The sequence below is a fragment of the Phaseolus vulgaris genome, chromosome 7 (assembly GCF_051622355.1).
Source record: "Phaseolus vulgaris cultivar YP4 chromosome 7, ASM5162235v1, whole genome shotgun sequence".
Classification (NCBI taxonomy): Eukaryota; Viridiplantae; Streptophyta; class Magnoliopsida; order Fabales; family Fabaceae; genus Phaseolus; species Phaseolus vulgaris.
In genome coordinates this window covers 54,092,740-54,111,554 of record NC_143504.1, presented here as the reverse complement: position 1 = coordinate 54,111,554, position 18,815 = coordinate 54,092,740, and the positions used below count along the sequence as shown (strand labels likewise).

General features: G+C 31.2%; 1 protein-coding gene across 41 annotated transcripts; it reads right to left on the bottom strand.

The window, feature by feature from the left end:
* Positions 1-8,436: 8,436 nt before the first annotated feature.
* LOC137830273 (uncharacterized) lies at positions 8,437-16,986 on the bottom strand. 41 transcript variants are annotated; one of them, XM_068637481.2, is made up of 10 exons: positions 16,788-16,968; positions 15,300-15,446; positions 12,074-15,173; positions 11,776-11,958; positions 10,922-11,088; positions 10,021-10,800; positions 9,527-9,939; positions 9,129-9,224; positions 8,908-9,045; positions 8,437-8,787 (listed from the first exon to the last, which is right to left on the bottom strand). In XM_068637481.2, the coding sequence occupies exons 5-10, from the start codon at positions 11,019-11,021 to the stop codon at positions 8,638-8,640; spliced, it is 1,677 nt and encodes a 558-aa protein (XP_068493582.1). In that variant the 5' UTR covers positions 11,022-11,088; positions 11,776-11,958; positions 12,074-15,173; positions 15,300-15,446; positions 16,788-16,968; the 3' UTR covers positions 8,437-8,637. The 41 variants fall into 41 exon arrangements, with proteins under 41 accessions (XP_068493582.1, XP_068493584.1, XP_068493590.1 ...); XM_068637483.2 differs by having other exon boundaries at positions 11,793-11,958; XM_068637489.1 differs by having other exon boundaries at positions 12,583-12,636; positions 15,397-15,446; positions 16,788-16,938.
* Positions 16,987-18,815: the final 1,829 nt, after the last annotated feature.

The window sequence follows — 18,815 nt, the reverse complement described above, 5'->3', positions numbered from 1 at the left end:
CCTTGATTGATGTCAATGACGAACAATTGATCATTCATCGATCAATCAAATATTGATGAAAGAAGCAATGGAAGATTGAATGAGAGAAAAGGTAACACATGTAAGTGTTCCACAAAATGAGATGATAGAGTAAGAAACCAATAAGAGAAATGAAAAAGTGATTTTAATTTTTATTACATAAAATAATTAAATTAATACTTTTTATTTAAATTTATTAATATAGAATGAATAATTGTAAAGTAAAATTAACTCATATTATTAATAATACTTTTAAACTTAAAATTCAAATTAACAAGTTAATAATAATAATATAAATATTTTATTAATTATAATAAAATTTAAATTAATTAATTAATTATAATATAACATTCATTTTCATTTTTATTAATAATTAATTTGATATTTTTAATATGTTTTCTTTCATATTATTGTACAATACTATTTTTACTAAGTAACTTTGATTTTCGAAAATCCTTTAATATAAGAAAATACCCATTACAAAATTGGAATTGCTTTTTTTTTTTCTATTGGGATCCGCCAAGTTCTATTTTTATTAATTAAAACCAACTGATTTTTTTTTGTTACTATCCAATAATTCAAAAGTCATACTACCTTTTAGAAAATAGCCTTTTACGCCTAATTGAGCTCAGGAATACATCAAAGTAGGGTAATTGCTTATTGCATCCCATGTTGAATACGCACATGATCTCTTGAAATGATAAAAATATCATTTTTAGTTTTTAAATAAGAGAGAATATGGATTAAAATATTTTATGGATTTGCACTTTTGAAACATTTTTCCTTCTAGATTTTTTTTTTCAAAATATATTTTTTATATTCCAAAATTATTTTTTAAATGAAATTTTGATTTTTAAATTCTATTCTAGAATTTTATTTCCAAATCCCAAAAGTTTATTCCAGATTTTTTAATTCTTGAACTAAAAACAATTTTGAAAATTTAAAAATTGATTGCTTTTAGAAACTTGATACCGGCCTCTCATGGCCAACTAAATCAAGGGGGGAAAACTACTCAATATAGACTAATTCTTCTTAGATCAATTGTGATATGTACCTATTATTATTTTTTTAAAATTTTAAATTATCTTTGTTATTTTTTCTGGATTTTTACATTTTGAATGAGAAAAAAAAAATTAGATCTTAACATCTAAAAGATATTTATGTGTATAGAAATAAAATTGTGAATAATCATATCTAAAAGACATATCTCATTTTAGATTTATATATCTAAAACTGTCTAGTAGATATGGATATAAAAAATTAAAGATAAATTTTATTTTATTTTATAAGGATGCATATCAGAAGTGTTATTGGGAGAATTAGCCCTAAATGTTATATATATATATATATATATATATATATATATATATATATATTTTATTTATTTGCATTGATATGTATGTACTTGGGTTGCCATAATATAGAATTCCATGCATCTATCAGTGAAAGTTAAGTTTGGTGCATGTGGGTGTCCTTTATTCAATATTAATTTTCGGAGGCTTTATTATTTATTTCTCAGATACTTTATTTTATGTGTTTTGGTCAATACACTATCGATTGAAGCAAAAGCAACTTATTTTAAAACAAAACTTCGTGGACCACTTTCATTAGAATAATTCAAATAAAAAAAATTCATATTTTATATTTACCTCTTAACGAAATAATCGTTTAAATAATTTAGTCAGTTTTGTCCTTCACCGACAAAATATTTTACTCATGTCATAATATTTTTTATTTTACTATTATAGTTTTATTTTCCACACAGTATTAATTAGTTTAATGTCTAACATGCTGCTGACTTGCCATGAAAAAGTAAAAAATAAAATAACGTGATTTTGTAATATGGTGTAATGATATTTTTACCTGTCGGTAGACAGTTACATACTTAACGCATACATCAAATATGTAAGATTAAAAAACTATGAATATTGTACATCTCACATCAATAACAATATTTCATTGTATATTTTTTTTATATAAGCAATAATATTTTATTGTATATAAGTGGGTGCAACCCTCATCTATGTGTCAGTTTTATGAAGTTTAATTAGGTTTAAAGTTCGTAATATGGTATTAGAGTGATCTAAAGTCTATCCTAACAAATATTTGTTGGGTTTATTAGGCTACCCACTATCGGGCCGTTATCGGACCATCCATAATATGTTATCCATCGCACGAGCTATCACTTTCGGCGTGAGAGGTGTCGGAAATCTCACATCGACTAGAGATAAAAATATTTTATTATATATAAGTTGGTGCAAACCTCACCTATATATAAGTGAGTGCAAACCTCACCCCATGAGCTAGTTTTATGAAATTGAGTTAGACTTAAATATCATTTTGTAATAATGAAAATAAAATATATAAAAAATAACTTAAATGATAAAATATGTAATTAGAAAGACTTAGTTTTTCTGACTATACAGATTCTTCTAATATTGAATAGGTTTATACTATCACTTATACGAAATAAAATTTAATTAATTTATGACACATAACTTCCTCAGGACTACTTTGCGTTTGAATGACATTAACTAGATGCTATGTGTTTTATATTTTAATGTATAGATAGTGTGTGGGAGGCTAACAAGAAAATATTCTTATTTGAATTTTAAGCAATAATATATGAGATTTTAAAACAAATAAATAAATAGAATAGAATAGAATATGTGCTTGCGAAGCATCCACGTAAGGTGATCTATGCTTAAAACCTAACCTAGTATGAAAATTGATGTGCTATCATAACTGGATCAAGAAAAGAAAAGACCAATTGGAGGCTTAATATTTTAATTCAAAATTTATTTAGGGTATGCATAATCAAGAAAAATAAATATTTCAGAAATAAAAACAGATGAATAATTTCAACTTTGTAAAAGAGTATGTTGTATTTTTTAAAACATTGATTTTTTTTTAAAAAAAAATAGGGTTGACATCATATTGTCTCATATGTACATTAAACTTCTAGAGAAGAGATCAAAACAAGTATGGTGTTTTGGAGAAAATTTGGCATCTTAATGTCCCAATGAAGAATACATTCAAGAAAACTTTCAAAAATGTACTATCTTCTATGGATAAAGATGCTTCATACGAACTAATTCATATATATATATATATATATATATATATATATATATATAAATTATCTTTAGTTATTTATAAATATTTTCAGAAGAGAAAAATAAAGAATTGAGATAAACTAAAATTATAGTTTATATATAACTTTAAATTATTATAAAAACTATAAGAGACAACTTCTATATATTATCTTATTTAAATTATTTTTAATTAATTGAAATAATATTTTATTTTTCTTAAAAGGTGTTATGAATAAAACTGTTTAAATAAATTAAAAATCAAAGTGTTTTACATGATATAATGATATACTTCTCCAGATGAGCAAGGAGTGAACACCCGATAAAAAGAACAAGAGTTAATTATAATTTTATTAAAGACCATAGTGGAGTGAATAATAATTTTATTGGAGTAATAATGTAACATATATGTTTATTTATTGTTTTTATGTTAATTTCTTTAGTTAGAATTTAAAATACTCACTTTCTTAATATATTTAAAGTTTCAACATGATAGTTTTCCTGTTAGTTAGAACTTAAGCTTAGTCTAAAATAAATCATATGAGCTATAATACTTTCATGATTTAATAATTACATAGATCATAATGCACATTGAAAGGTTATGTAAATTGGTTCTATCATCAATCAAAATCAAGGATACATAACTAATAAGAGTCATGACAGTTACATGTCATTTAATCAACATGTTTCCTTCAATGTACGACTATATCATCCTTTCTTCCTAATATGATGACTTTATAATGAGAAGTCCATAATAGGTTCAAACATAATGTCATTTTCATCAACAATAACATAATTTGTTTTCCGCACCATAATTTGTATGCATATACATAAAGTAGAAAACATAGATTTCAAAAACTTTTATATATCAATAAGCTCACAATGTCAAATAAACATTAATAACAACATTCATTATTCACTAGTAGACATAATGTCCATATTCTCAACATGACCAATAAATGTTTTGGGTGGTAACCCTTTTGTTAAAGGGTCAGCAATCATAAGATCAATGCTAATATGTTCTATTGGCACTTTATGTTTCTGAACTTTCTGTTTAACGACAAAATATTTCAATTTCATATGTTTAGCACCTTTCGAATACTTGTCATTTTTTAGAAAAGAAGACAACTGCAAAATTATCACAATAAATTCTCAGCAGTTTGACAATACTGTTAACAATTTGAAGTCCTGAAATAAAATTTCGCAACCAATTATCTTGAACTGTGGCCTCAAAGTATGCCACAAATTCAACCTCTATGGTGGATGCAACAATGACTGACCGCTTCACACTTTTTCAATTGCTTCTCCGGCTAAAAGATACACATAATCAAATGTGAACTTTCTTGTATCTATACAACCAACAAAATCTTAATTTGTACATCCAATCACCTCAAGATAATCAGATTTCCTATATGTAAGCATGTGATTTTTTGTCCCTTATAAGTATCTTCTCTATTTGTTTCTGTTCCAAATCTTTTTTTGGACATTGCATGAGACTAAATTTGTCTCATTCTGTATTGGAACAAGAGATGTTGAACATTTATCCATTTTGAATCTCTCTAAAAAATTATTAAATATATGCTTTCTGAGACAAGTCTAATAGTCTTTGTGATCTATCACATAATATTTTTATTCCTATCACATAGTATGTCTCATCCATATCTTTCATTTCAAAGTTATTAGAGAGAAACTTCTTAGTCTCGCTTAATAGACCAAGATCATTAGTTGCAACCAAGATATCATCAACATATAGAATCAGAATTATAAACTTGCTTAAGTTTACACACCATGTGTTCCTTTCCTTCTTCAATGAACCCCACTGGTTGGTCTATATAAACATTATCTTCTAAATTTTCATTCAAAAGGCAATTTTGACATCCATTTGATGCAACTCAAGATCATAATGAGCTACAAATGTCATGATAATTCTAAAGGAATCTTTCTTAGAAACAGGTGAAAATGTTTCCTTATAATCAATGTCATCTTTTTTAGTAAGACCTTTGGCAACAAGTTGTGCCTTAAAACATTTGATATTACCATGAGAGTCATGTTTAGTCTTAAAGATCCATTTACACTCAACTCTTTTACATCCTTCTAGCAATTTCATAAGGTCTCATATATCATTATGTGTCATTGATTTAAGCTCATCTTTCATGACATCTAACCACTTATCAGAATTATCACCATTGATGGCTTCTGAAAATGAAACTGGGTCATTATCCATGCCTAAGTAATTTTCTGACTCTTGTAGATAAACCACATAATCATTTGAAATAACAAACTTTATTTCTCTTTGAGATCTTCTTAATACTATTTCTTCTGGTTATTCTACTACAGGTTCATTGTTAACCTCATGATCATTAATTTGTTGTTATTTTTCATCGTTGAGTGGTTCAACTACATTAGGAACAACAATACTTGTAATGGAGGTACTAGTTAAAGGAACTTGTACTCTAAACTCCTTAATCTTTACATTTTGTTAAGCTTCACTTCCACTAGTTTTACCATTTTCAATGAGTCGTGCATTTCAAGTTTCAACAATTCTTGTACTATAGGTAGGATAGTAAAACATATACCCTTTTGACTTTGCTGGATAACCAATGAAATATTCATTGATTGTTCTTGCATCCAATTTCTATTCTTGCAGATTGTATATTCTAATTTATGCCTAACATCCCCAAACATGCAGGTGTCTCAAACTAGGTTTCCTACCTGTCCACAATACAAAAGGTATCTTTTGAACTGCCTTACTATGAAACTTGTTCAACAGATACATGACAATTTTTTGAAGCATACATCCATAACGATACAGGTAAAGATGAATTACTTAAAATACTCCTAACCATATCCATTAAGGTGCGATTACGATTTTCTGACACACAATTTTGTTGTGGTGTATCTGGCATGGTGTATTGAGCATAAATATCGTGTTTCTCAAGGAACTTAGCAAATAGATCAAGATGTTGTCCACTTTCATCATATTTTCCATAATATTGACCACATTTATGTGACCTGACAATTTTCACCTTTTTGTCTAATTGTTTTTCCACTTTATTATATAAACTTCCAAGGCATTGATTGCTTGAGATTTTTCAGGTAGTAAATAAACATAACCATAACGTGAAAAATCATCAAAAAAGGTGATAAAATACATTTCTTTATTGAAAGAATTTTACATTAAAAGGTCCACATATATCAGTGTGTATAATTTTAAGAAGTTGGGTGCTTCTTGTGACTCCCTTTGTTTCCCTTTAATACAATCCACACATACATTTAGATCAGTAAAATCTAAATTTACTAATCTTTCCATCCATTTTTTGGAAATATGTTCCAAACGTTTATGCCACATGAAATCAGAACATTCATTCACTAAACTACGTCTAGTGTCAACATATGATGCAAGGTCATAAGAGTTTTAGCATATAAATTATTAAGATTCAATTTATATAAACCATCATAAAGAGTACTAGATCTAATTAAACAAGTACTCTTATACAAACTGAATCAACCATTCCCAAATTTAAAAAAGTATCCAACAACATCAAGTTTAGAAAAAGAAACTAAATTTCTAGAGATAATAAGTACATAAAAGTATCCATCAAGTCTAAATAAAATCTGAATTAAACGATAAGTCCTGACAACCTCCACTAGAACCTTCACTATATTCTCCATAAAGACAAACTTTTCATTTGGTTTTATGGTTCAGGTTGAAAGGAATCTCTTGCATCATATAGAAACATGAGTTCTGCATCCAGAATTAATCCACCAAGAATTATGTGGAACTTCAGTTAAGGTTGATTCAAAACATACATAATATGCATTATCCTTTCCTTTCTTTTCAAATCAAGCCTTACATTTCAGACAATTCTTTTGGAAATGTCCAGATTTCCCACAGAAATGACATTTGTCATTTTTCTTCTGGAGTTTAGTAGATGACTATTTATCTTTAATGGTCCTTTAGCCTTTTCATGCTTCTTGTAAACTTTCTTTCTAGCTCCCTAATGGTACACATAATTAATGGAGTGGTTTCCTTAATTTTTAAGTCTGGTCTCTTTCTGAACTAACATATTGTGCAATTTATGCACATTCCATTTGCCTTTCATTGTATTATAGTTCATTTTGAAAAGACCATACTCAAACTATGAACTACACAAGAAAAAGTTTATCCACTGTCATTCCAAGTGACTTAAGTCTTGCTATAATATTTGTCATTTCATGGTAGTTAAGGTACTCATTAATGTCTCGACAAGAGATTTATCAATATTTTTGGGAGTGCTCTTCTATAAATCTCATAAATTTTTTTGCACTTTCAGTTTTGGGAAGAACAAACTTAATATTACTTGTTATGCTCATTAACATAAACATCATGCTAAGTCTCTTTGACATTTTTCTAACACTATAATGAACTTTCTCTTCAATGTTGCTAGCATCAATAATAACAACATGTTTTCAATCTAGAAAATTCAATCCATTAAAGACTGGAACAGACTTAGCATACGAATGCAAAGACACAGAAACAAATAATTCAATTAATACATATTTAACATTAATATTATAAGTCATAAACTAAACATACAATACAGATTCAGTTAACAAACAAACATTCTATGCATATTAATGTTATCCTCTAAATGATACATTAATACACAATGATGCTAATAATATTAACATTATTTGACAAGACGTATACATTAACTAGAAATACTTATCTTTGGATATACAAACAAAACTAATAACACATACTCGCTACCAACAATTATATTCATTAATTATAAAGACAATCAATTAACCTTTGGGTGATCCACAAATATCTTAAAATAATGAATTTCAATTTACACATAAATAAATAATTTAACATCCATTTTGGTGATTAAAATAAAATTCATCAGTAATTTAAAATTAAATAAAACATACAAATTTCATCAATTTGATGATTTCAAATCTATCAGGCATATAATTCCAAAAATAATATCATTAATTAAAATAAAATTCATCAGTAATTTAAAATTAAATAAAATATAAATATTACTTACGTCAGTGTATTTTTTTCTTTACAAGACAAGTATTATTTCCTGACTAAGATCTAACAGCTATATATCTTGTCACGCTCTCTCGCTTTTCCTTTAACTTTTTATATTTAAAGAATTATGTTAAATTCGTAAAACTATGTTACAATAAGTTTCCCTATTAATACGAAAGCTCTTTACGTAATCCTGTATAACGCAATTATACTAGCAAAACCTGCATTTCTCTTTGATTCTTCCGTGCGTGACTCCTGCTACAATGTAAGTTCAGAGAGCACCTCCTTTTGAAGACCTTTTCAAGATTCAATCAAATATGGAAGAACCATAATTTCAAGGCTTCACGCATAATTAAGAGTGAAGCCAAAGATAACGAATCCTTTGACATAGAGTACCATTTCTATTACAACATATCAAAAAGGAAAGTCTGTTTTTTTCCTCCACTTCAAGGAATATCCAAATATATGTACACAATGATATACGTTAAAGTAGAATGAATATATTGTTTATTTATCCTTCGTTTCCTCAGGTAAAGCAGAAGCTTTGCAGATAGGACACACTTTCTTCATAGATAACCACTTTTTAATGCAACTCACATGGTAATCATGCCCACAAGCTTTCAGCGTTCCAACATCATCCACGTTCTTGTATTCTTCCTGCGATTTTCAACATGGATCAGTTAAACATTAAGGCCATCTAAATTTCAAAGTGGTGATCAACTAAACTTATTTAGTGTCACTATATTATTTTATTCTGAATGGTATAAGGAAACATACCAGGCAGATTGCACAAGCTTCGTCTTCTTGACTTGGCTCGGATGAACAGTATATCGTTTCTGTCAAATACTTGGAAATCAAATCCTCAGACAATCCAGTGCTCACATGGCCTATTCTCTCTCCGAGTGCAAGTAGTTCCTGGTACAGCCAAACATCCAAATGATTAACAATTTTTTACAGTACATGATATTCATTATAAGAAGCGAAAAAACAATGATTACCTCATAACTCATGTTGTCTATGTCCATCCTCATCTCTCTATGCTGATCAAGCATATTCCTACCATACAGTGAAGTGCGATCAACAATCATGAAACCCTGTAAGAACATTAAAACCAAACTTGAGTCATACACCCCCAATGAAAGAAGAAATTTCAGTCTCCCAGTGGAATTAAAGCCCAAAACTACAGTCTTGCTAATACTAAGTTAATAACTAGTCCACTTCACGAAGGATTTCTTGGAAACAACATGCCAACGAAGTTTGCTAGCTCACCACGTATCTCAATCAAGGTTATATAGCAAAAATAATGGAGCCAGGGTAAAAAACATGAACATGGCACGTGTGTTTCCAATCATTACTCACAAGAACAAAGCTCTTGAGAGAAGATACCCATAGATACCTCAAAGTTAAATTGATCATTGAGACCAACCTCATCAGCCAATGCTCGATATCTATCACTATGTATTCTTGACCTTCCATTTCTATCATTGCTGTGCCAGCCAATGGTGGTCAATGGCCTTGGATGTCTAGAAGAGTAACTTTCAGCCACCATATGCAATCCATCATCAGAAGGTGTCATGCGACCCAAGCGCAAGCTGGAAGAACCCCTAAAAGTTGGAGTGGATCTTTGAGAGTAGTTACTGTGAACTCCTCTTGCAGGTTGAGCCTGACTATTATTATGAAAACTTTGTGGAGCAGTAGGATTTCTGCTAGTTCCAAATTCATTATGAAAACCTCCAATATCTACAGGAGCATTACTAGAACCACTTCCAACAAGGAAATGACTTGCCTCGTGATTAAAAGCATTTGCATCTGCATTTTAATAAAAAAGGTCACTTCAGATATAAAGTAGAGGTGACTAGAATGTCTGTTGGTACTAAATTACAAACTAACCTGATGATGGCACCCTTCCATGAGCAGGACATACACTCATTTGGCTCCAATCCCTTGTCAAAGATCCAGAAGTTTGAGTTGAAAGATCTACCATGCTAGAATGGTCCATTTGGGGACCAGTAGAGAATGAGTTGTGTGAATGAGTATTCGATAAATGGGTCCTAGCCAAGTTGGATTCCAAATCAAGTGTAGAACGACTCCTCACATTCCTTAAAGAACTATCACCTCGTATTGAAAGGCCTCTACCTCTAAATGAGGGTGTCATATTCACATGATCGGGTGTCATATTCACATGATCCCAAGGCATATATAGAGAATCCATATTGGGCTTTTCAGGCCGCAATTCTGAAGATGTAGGACGATCAGCTGCATTTGCACTTGCAGCATTAAAACATCTGCTTGTACTTCCTCTCTCACAGACTGAAGGAACTCCAGGGCTCTTCCGCTTGTGAGGCCCTCGCCCATTTCCCATTGTGAGATCAATAAAACCCCCATCAGCAACAGGAAATGATTGTCTGTCATAATTGGAACTAGAGGGCTGGTGTACATAATTGTCAGACACCGCATAAAACATTCCGCCACTTGATGAATGCAGAAAATGATCATGAGAAGTGCCTGATACATCTGTTTGATGAGGGGGTGCTTCAATGTTGAGACTTGTGGAGGCATATCCATTTGACCTTGGCGCAGTGTTCCAATGAGATGGAAAAGAGATGCTATCTATGGACATATTTTCCAAAGGATAAATAAAAGAACCATTGTCTGAAGCGGTACTTCTACCTGCATTAGATATCCAATATAATTGATATGACTATTGACACTGGCCTACAAATAGTTGCCACGAAAAAAGGCCAATAAACCAAAATAAAAACAACAAATAAGCCATTTCAAGTAACACTACCAAGGTTCACATATTGTTGATCGGTATGCATATGATTCCAGTTCGGGTCAGGTTCACCCTCAAACATTGGAGATGAGCTATATAAATGTCTATGCCCCATGACTTGCTAGCAATGTCAGGAGTCAAAATAGACAGTATGGCTAAGTTAGACCAGCAAATAACTCAACCTGCAAGATAAAAGGGCATCTGAATATATCAGTAACAAAATACAAAGTTCAAAACAATCATGCAACACCATTTCAAAACTACAATATCTGTACAAGACAAAATTCACCCATGACAGCAACATGTGAAATTAACACAATAAATAATCAGTTGTATTTATCTAATTTATTCCATTTCAAACACACTGATTAAAACAGGAGAGATTTATCATACATACATATTTAACAAGATCCAGGTAAAACACTTGTTTGAAAGAAAATCAGTGTGTATTCTAAACAGTTGTCTGTATGTTAAATTCAATTTAAACACTTAAGGTGACAATCCCGCATTGCATGCAGAACTTCAACATATTGACAATATGTACAGACTCAATATTTACCGGGTTGGACCTATTTAAAAGGGACAACTGTGAAAGAAGACAACAATATGTATACGCAAACTCAGGTGAAATGAACTAGAGTCAGAACTAGACAGTCACAAGGCCATGGTGTAACCTTCTTTCTGAAAAAAGGTAATTACTATCATAATCATAAATAGAAATTAGCACAGAGCTGATACCAAGGGATAATTCAGATAATCTTGCAAGGCAAGGGAGCATATAATCTATAAATCATAATTGCAAATTTACTATAAATACAATCTTAGTAGTATTAGAAAAAAAGTAGTCCTACAATTAAATCTAGCCTGACCTTCCTCTTCCACTTACAGCATATACAAGCACCACTGGCACTTCCACATGTCTAGTCAATAGAAAAATTCCTTAGATTACCGATATATTATTCATCAGTTTACATCATTTGTCATTCAATCCTTTACAGGGCAAAAGGATCTAGGCCTACAGAAGACCACCTAGCTTGAAACTTCATGTCCAGCTGCCAAGAATACCAAAGAAAATATCGAAGGGGTAAATAAGAATTAACTAACTGATATAGGAGCTCAATGGATATCAAGATGATGTGTTTAATCAGCCAAGAGGACAATACTCACAGCATGAACTATACTATCTATGTTAGTGTTCCAATTAACCACTGAAATTGCATGATAGATGAAGGCTACAGCCCTGTGAATTAGAACGCCATCAACAGGCATGCATAAAAAGAGAAGCATGACTACCAGCCACACAATTTGGCCAAGTGAGGGGAATCGCCACTGGCAATTATTTCTGGAGAGGAGGAAATATATGCTTCTGATCATCAAGGCTTGGGAATTCACCATAAACTGACAGAACTAGCCTGTAAAATACTAAACAGTTGCCACTCGTATACTCACAAATACCAAGAGTCCCAGTAAGTCCAATCACTTGAAGCCAAACTAATGGGATGTCTCTCTTCATTGACAAGAAAATATAAATTAGGGAAAAGGGACATGGTTGACATTTAAATTAGACGGATAATGGTTCCTCACTCCAGCTTATTATGAGTAACTGCATATGACTTAAAACGAGGAGTGATTGGAAGTAGGATGGAAGTAGGAGATGACTCAAGCAACAGACTTACCTGGCAAGGCTTACAAACGATCACTCAGCAAATGTTAGCATTTCTATTATTTTCCTGCACTTGAAAAATGATAATCAACTATGTGCTCAACCAGGCACAAAAGGAAAAGACTCCTATATTTGCCTGATCATAAGTATCAGCAGGCAAGAGAAGACCAACTAAACACAAATAATTTATGCAAATACAGTATATAAGCTAAAAAAAACATTTGAACTACAACGACAATTTGTTATTAAAGGGGGAAAATGGAATAACAAGAAGGAAAAAGGTTTAATAAAACAATGTATATATCTCGCAAAAATTATGAATGCATAGTCAAAACAAAAGCAATTTCACCGATTATCTCATAGAAAACACAAGAGTCCAGTCCAGGGAAAAAAATATTATCAAAACTAGACTACAGTTTTTACTACAAGGAAATGGTATTTCTCATATGTCACAAATAGTTTAAGAACCAGAACCATCAACTTCCAAAACCACTATCTAGTAATCTCCAAATCATAAAATTGTAACATAATTATTGAGTATAGGAGAGCAGAAAGAACCCTTCCTGAATATAATGTACAAAATGGTTGCAACCAGGCAAGCACAACAGTCAAGAAATTAAGAGGGATGAGGCAGGCATATTCTCAGTGAGATAGTTAAATTTGGTTCATTACTTTCATTTTAGACAGGAAAGAAACAGATTAAAACAATTCAAGAATGTTAAAAACACTAATTAACTATAATGAATCAAATCAGCAGCAAAGACCATGGCTCTGACCATCTACACTTTACATGTATTCAGATATTGGCAACGTCGGAAGTGTACTCAGTTATAAGATTACTACGCATGCATATCTTTTTCAAAAATGTTACAGAGCAATTTTTTGACAAACTAGGTAAAAACATAATATAGTACAAGAGTGTCAAAGCCCACAACAATCCACAAGAAGCCGGTATTGGCATTGATCGAATCAAAACATAAAATTAAAAATATATTAAATAATTAGAACCGGTGATTATTAGGGAAAAAAACAGATTTAACTTGGTTTTCAATTAACAGTAAACATTAAGCTTTGGGTTTAGTTCCAGATTTCACCATAATCAAAATACCAAATAATACCCTTCCAGAGAAATATATGGATATCAAGACAGAGATATAGCTGAATAAAACCATGATGCTTATGCTTTCAAAACATAGGTCTCCGGTGTTAAATTAAATTTAACTGTAAATAATATTGCCTTGTTTATCAAATATATTCCTGAATATTTTCATATTTGAAGCTATACTCACGTGGCTTATTGGATTTGCATTAAATGGGAATAAGAAAATTAAAATAAAAAACTTTAAACTTATTGCAATGACTATTTCCATATAAAAAAAAATTGCCTTTTTCCAGAATACCAGCAATCCCACATCCCAACATTCAATTGTAATAACCTCTCTTCGCAAACCAGAGGGACAAGGGAATTGTGTACAAAAAGTGAATGAGGCCTGTCTTAACAATGTCCATTGTCCCAATAAGGGATCACAATTCAAAATTAGGACGAATAAGTTCAAACTAAGAAGAATTTTTGCAGCCCTCAAACTAGCTAATACAAAAGGCAGAAAGTCCTGCATTCTGGCTATGCTATCAACACTCTTGACACTAGTTTCCATCCATCCCTCTATATTTAGGAACATGAGTGAAGATAACCAACTTGTGGTGATCAAACAGCTTCTCTGTCAGTAAACCCAAGGTTCATATCCAAATAAAGAATCATCCAGCAGTACACCAATTCCAACAATGAGTAGGTGTGCTATTGGAGGAATCAACTTATGGCAGAATAACAAGGATAACCAGCATAAAGGGAAGTTCATATCAATTCAGGGCAAATGAACAGTAGTCTCCATCAATCATATGCGCTATTGGTCCAACATTGAAGTCTATATAGCGCATACCAATGTGCAGTGAATTCTTTATGAATACTGTCACTGCTATGCTCATTATACCTCCCCACAAGTAACATCACCACAACAGGAAGCGTAATGTCAAATTCAAAACTAAGAGAACAAGAAGAATTTGACAAAGGCATATAGAAGTCACTGGGTCAAAAAGAGTATCAAGGTTTGCAAACATCTCATCTCAGCACCCCAGACCCACTAATGGAACTATAACGATCAAAAATGGAAAGTGCCACATCACTCCCTAGATTGCCCGTGGCACTACGAACCAACATCTTGCCTCACCAAACATTGGAATGTGACAGAGCTATTGCCATAACATCCTCAGCGACCATTTCATACCAGAAAAGCACCCAGTCCCAGAAGATCAACGTGCTTCATCTAAAAGCCACATTCTAGTTGAATAAAGCCTATGCCATTCTTCCAATTAACAGAGGATCTTTGGTACAACATTCTTTCTGTTTCCTATATGAAAGTCGGCATACAACAATCCATAACGGCAGCATTATGCTAATAAATCCTGACATAAAGGTTCGTCATGTCAAAGTCATCATTTCTACAGTCACCCCTTTTAACCCAAGACTCAAAAATCCCTGCTACATCATATGTGATTCAGACAACGTAATTGAGAAACCAAATGGAGAAATTCATTGACTTCCATAACCTGTACAGTACAAATGCCAAGGCAACAAAACCAGTTCTCACCAATAATAATAATAATAATAATAATAATAATAATAATAATAATATATCACTGTAATATGAACCCAAACGTAAAGTGATAATATACCAAAAAACTGCTTGAAAATATCCATGAAGGGTAAATTGCTAAAAAAAGTGGGGAACAGAGACAACGAAGGAGAATTTCCAATGCAAGCACATCTCACCAGCACATGCAGATGTAAGCATGTATGATACACCAGCAGCACCAAGAAACCTGCATAATAAAAAAACCATCTAAACCTAATAGATTCTAAGAATATCTAAACAAAACCAGGACCAACAACATATGCCAGAGTAGCCAATATTCAAAACCACAATGTGTGATAAACAATTAGTGTTCAAGACTTTAACTACAAAGCCATATATGCCAATGATATACAACATACAACAACAAGAGGGTGAGTCTAGGCACACACAGCTATAAGGTTGCTGCCTTGTGACTTCGTAGGTTCAAATCCTGGGGGCAAACTTTTCACTTGTGCACGTGAAACAGTGTATGTACTAAACCGTCACCCCCAAACCCTTTTTGCATACATAAGACAATAGAAGTTATAAAAAGTCATAACGTAAACACTGCTAAGGAAAAGATTTATCCCCTCTTTAACAAAATCAGGGAAGAGATCTGAATCTGTTTGGATAAAAAGTATATCTTAAAAACTCTGCATATTCTAAAATATTAACAATAAGAAGTTTGACTGCAGTTCATGTTTTTACACTTCATCAACAAAAAACACACTGAGCAAGAAAGCACCCTGTGATGTCAATCCACCAAGCATACAAATAAATAAACGCGTTATATATTAAATAGACTTGTCATAATACTTCAAATAACTAAATGTACTTCCCAGGAAAATATACAAAGGTAACAACATCATGCTATCCATCACCACAGAAGAAGGGCATGAAAATGACAAATAAAATTTCATTAAATCTAGGACCTTATAAGGGATCCCAATCCACATGATTTCTAAAACCAAGGAGAATAGCGGAGTACTCCACACAGAAGGGGGATAAGGGTATGAAACACAACATCAATCAAAACACGTTCGACCGATGTATAGATTTTCATTTCCCCAGTTTTAATAATTACTTATTTTTTAAAAATGCATGCGGTTGAGCTTACACAAACAGCGGGATTCGATGGCTACTTTGCCGCAACTACAGAACAAGAGAACACACGAACAAAATCAAAAAGCAATCTCATAAACAGCATAATTTCGGAGGGGAAATTAAAAATCCAGCACCAAACAGACAATCTGGAAAGCAGAGAGTGGTGATAAAGAAACAAAAAGCACACAAAACGGACAATATTCTCCTCTCTGAAGAGAAAGGGAAAAAAATCACAGACGCGCCTCGGAGAGGGCGATGACACGTTGGAAATAAGCAACGAGAAGATCGGAAGAGAGGAAAGCCGAAGCGATCGAGCAAGGGATTGTGAGTTTAGGAAGTCAAAGAAATGAACGCATAAACAGTTGGATCATGGTGATCATGCATGTAAAAATTGCAAGCACGTGTGCTGAGAGAACATAAGGTTGAATCGGGAGGATAAACGTGCCTTGGAAATCGGTTACGGTGGTGCTGCGACGGTGGAGCTCCGATCTTCGAGAGACGAAAAGAGGAAGATGGAAGAGAGAGAGAGAGACAGAAGGAGAAGAAGATGTGAAATTGTCGTGAGAAGGAGACAATGAAATAAAGCGGTTGTACGCAGAAATAAGAAACAAGAGGAGGAGAAATTCGCTGCACTGCCCAATCTTACCGGTTACCTATACCATCAGTATTTACTCCTTCCATTAATTATTACTAAACACATCAACAACCTTTTCTTTTTTTTATTTAATTTTATTTTACTCTACATATTTCACCTTTGCATCTAACTTTTTTATTTATTTGACATTTTTTTCTTACTTAAAGATTATCTAGCTATATTTTTTTTTTCAATGAAAATTAATCAATCTGTAGCAATAGTATTGAAAAAATTATATAATTCATCAATTTTATTCATGTTTCAACTTATTCATGTTACAATATTTAGATCTTAAAAATACTTTTCTCAGCAAAAATCTCTTAAAAATTGTAAGTTTTAATGGAATAATACATTTATTATTTTATTTTTAATATATTTTAATTAATAGTAAAATTAAAATGCGTTACAAAAATTAAAAAGTGCGTTGCTAAACCACCCTCCTCTCTATCATAAATATTAACAGAGTTTTGAAGTAGTTATTACACATAATAACTCTATTTTATATATAACTTAGAAATATAAGCTAAGAGTTTTAAATTATGCTAACGTTCTAATATATATTTTAAAAGAAATTTCTTGCTCGCACATTAAATATCATGAATATGTGTTTTTTTACAATAAAAAATTATTGATAATGAGAATAAATATATTAGATTAGTAACATTGTTTTAAAAATTAACAAAATCAAGTGGATTAATTATTTTTATTAGCACGTTAGAAATTATTTATATAAAAGATAGAGAGAAATGTTTTTAATTCTTTTAAGGGTTGAGGTTTTATCTTTATTTATTTATGAATTATAAAATTAATGTTACATAAATGAGAATTGTAGTGGTTATATGTTATATATAATTGATCCATGTGTGGGATTTATTGTATTTTTTATTTGTGTAAAATAATTTAAAGGACATAGGAAGTGAGAGAGTGTTTAATGTGTGTGATTTGTTTATGTTTTGTGTTGGGATGGGTGCATGTTTTACCTCTTGAGTGTTTCATTTGTTACTGTTGAATCAAAATGCCATTTGTTAGTGTCAGAAGGTTTTGGGCTTTGAGGATGCGTGTTGACTAGAATCAGCAAGTTATTGAGTGACAGAAGCAAGTGGCATGGGTGGGATTATTAACTCAGTTATACAAACGTAACACGTGACTTCAACCAACATGTTTTTCGAATGTAATTCTTACATTCTTATCTTTTCAAAAACTAAAATTCCACTGCTACCTTTACCTTTTCATAATTATCACTATAAAACTTTACAGAATAACATTTCTAATAACAATAATAGGTCATCATATAAAAAATAAAATATTGAAAAATTTTAATTTAACTTTATGGGTTCAGGAATTTAATATCAACATCTTTTCAATTTCAGATTTTTTTTTATGTAGTGTTGTTTTCTAGTTTACCTTTAAAATAAAGTGATTTTAATATATTTTAAAATATCAAAATTATTGTATTATGAAGATACAGCGATATCAAAAACTTAAAGAAATTTAAATTATTGAGTTTTTTGAGGAAAATTTGTTGAGAAAATTTCATGACTATAAAAACTAAATAAAACTCAAGAATTTAACATCAGTTCTGTTAAAAAATTATAAATTATCCTTTCATTGTTTTAGAAATACAGCGATTTACATATTAAATGATGGATAAATAATGATTTTAACTTTTTCACAAAGAAATTAATGGTAAGACGTTATGTTACACTTGTATTTGTTTGCTAATAAAGTAAAATATGTAGCCATCTTCAATATGAAATTAATGGACAAGAACGGTATAACATGTAAAATGAAACTTACCTTGAGCAAACTGATGAATAAAACACATTGAAAATGTGCATA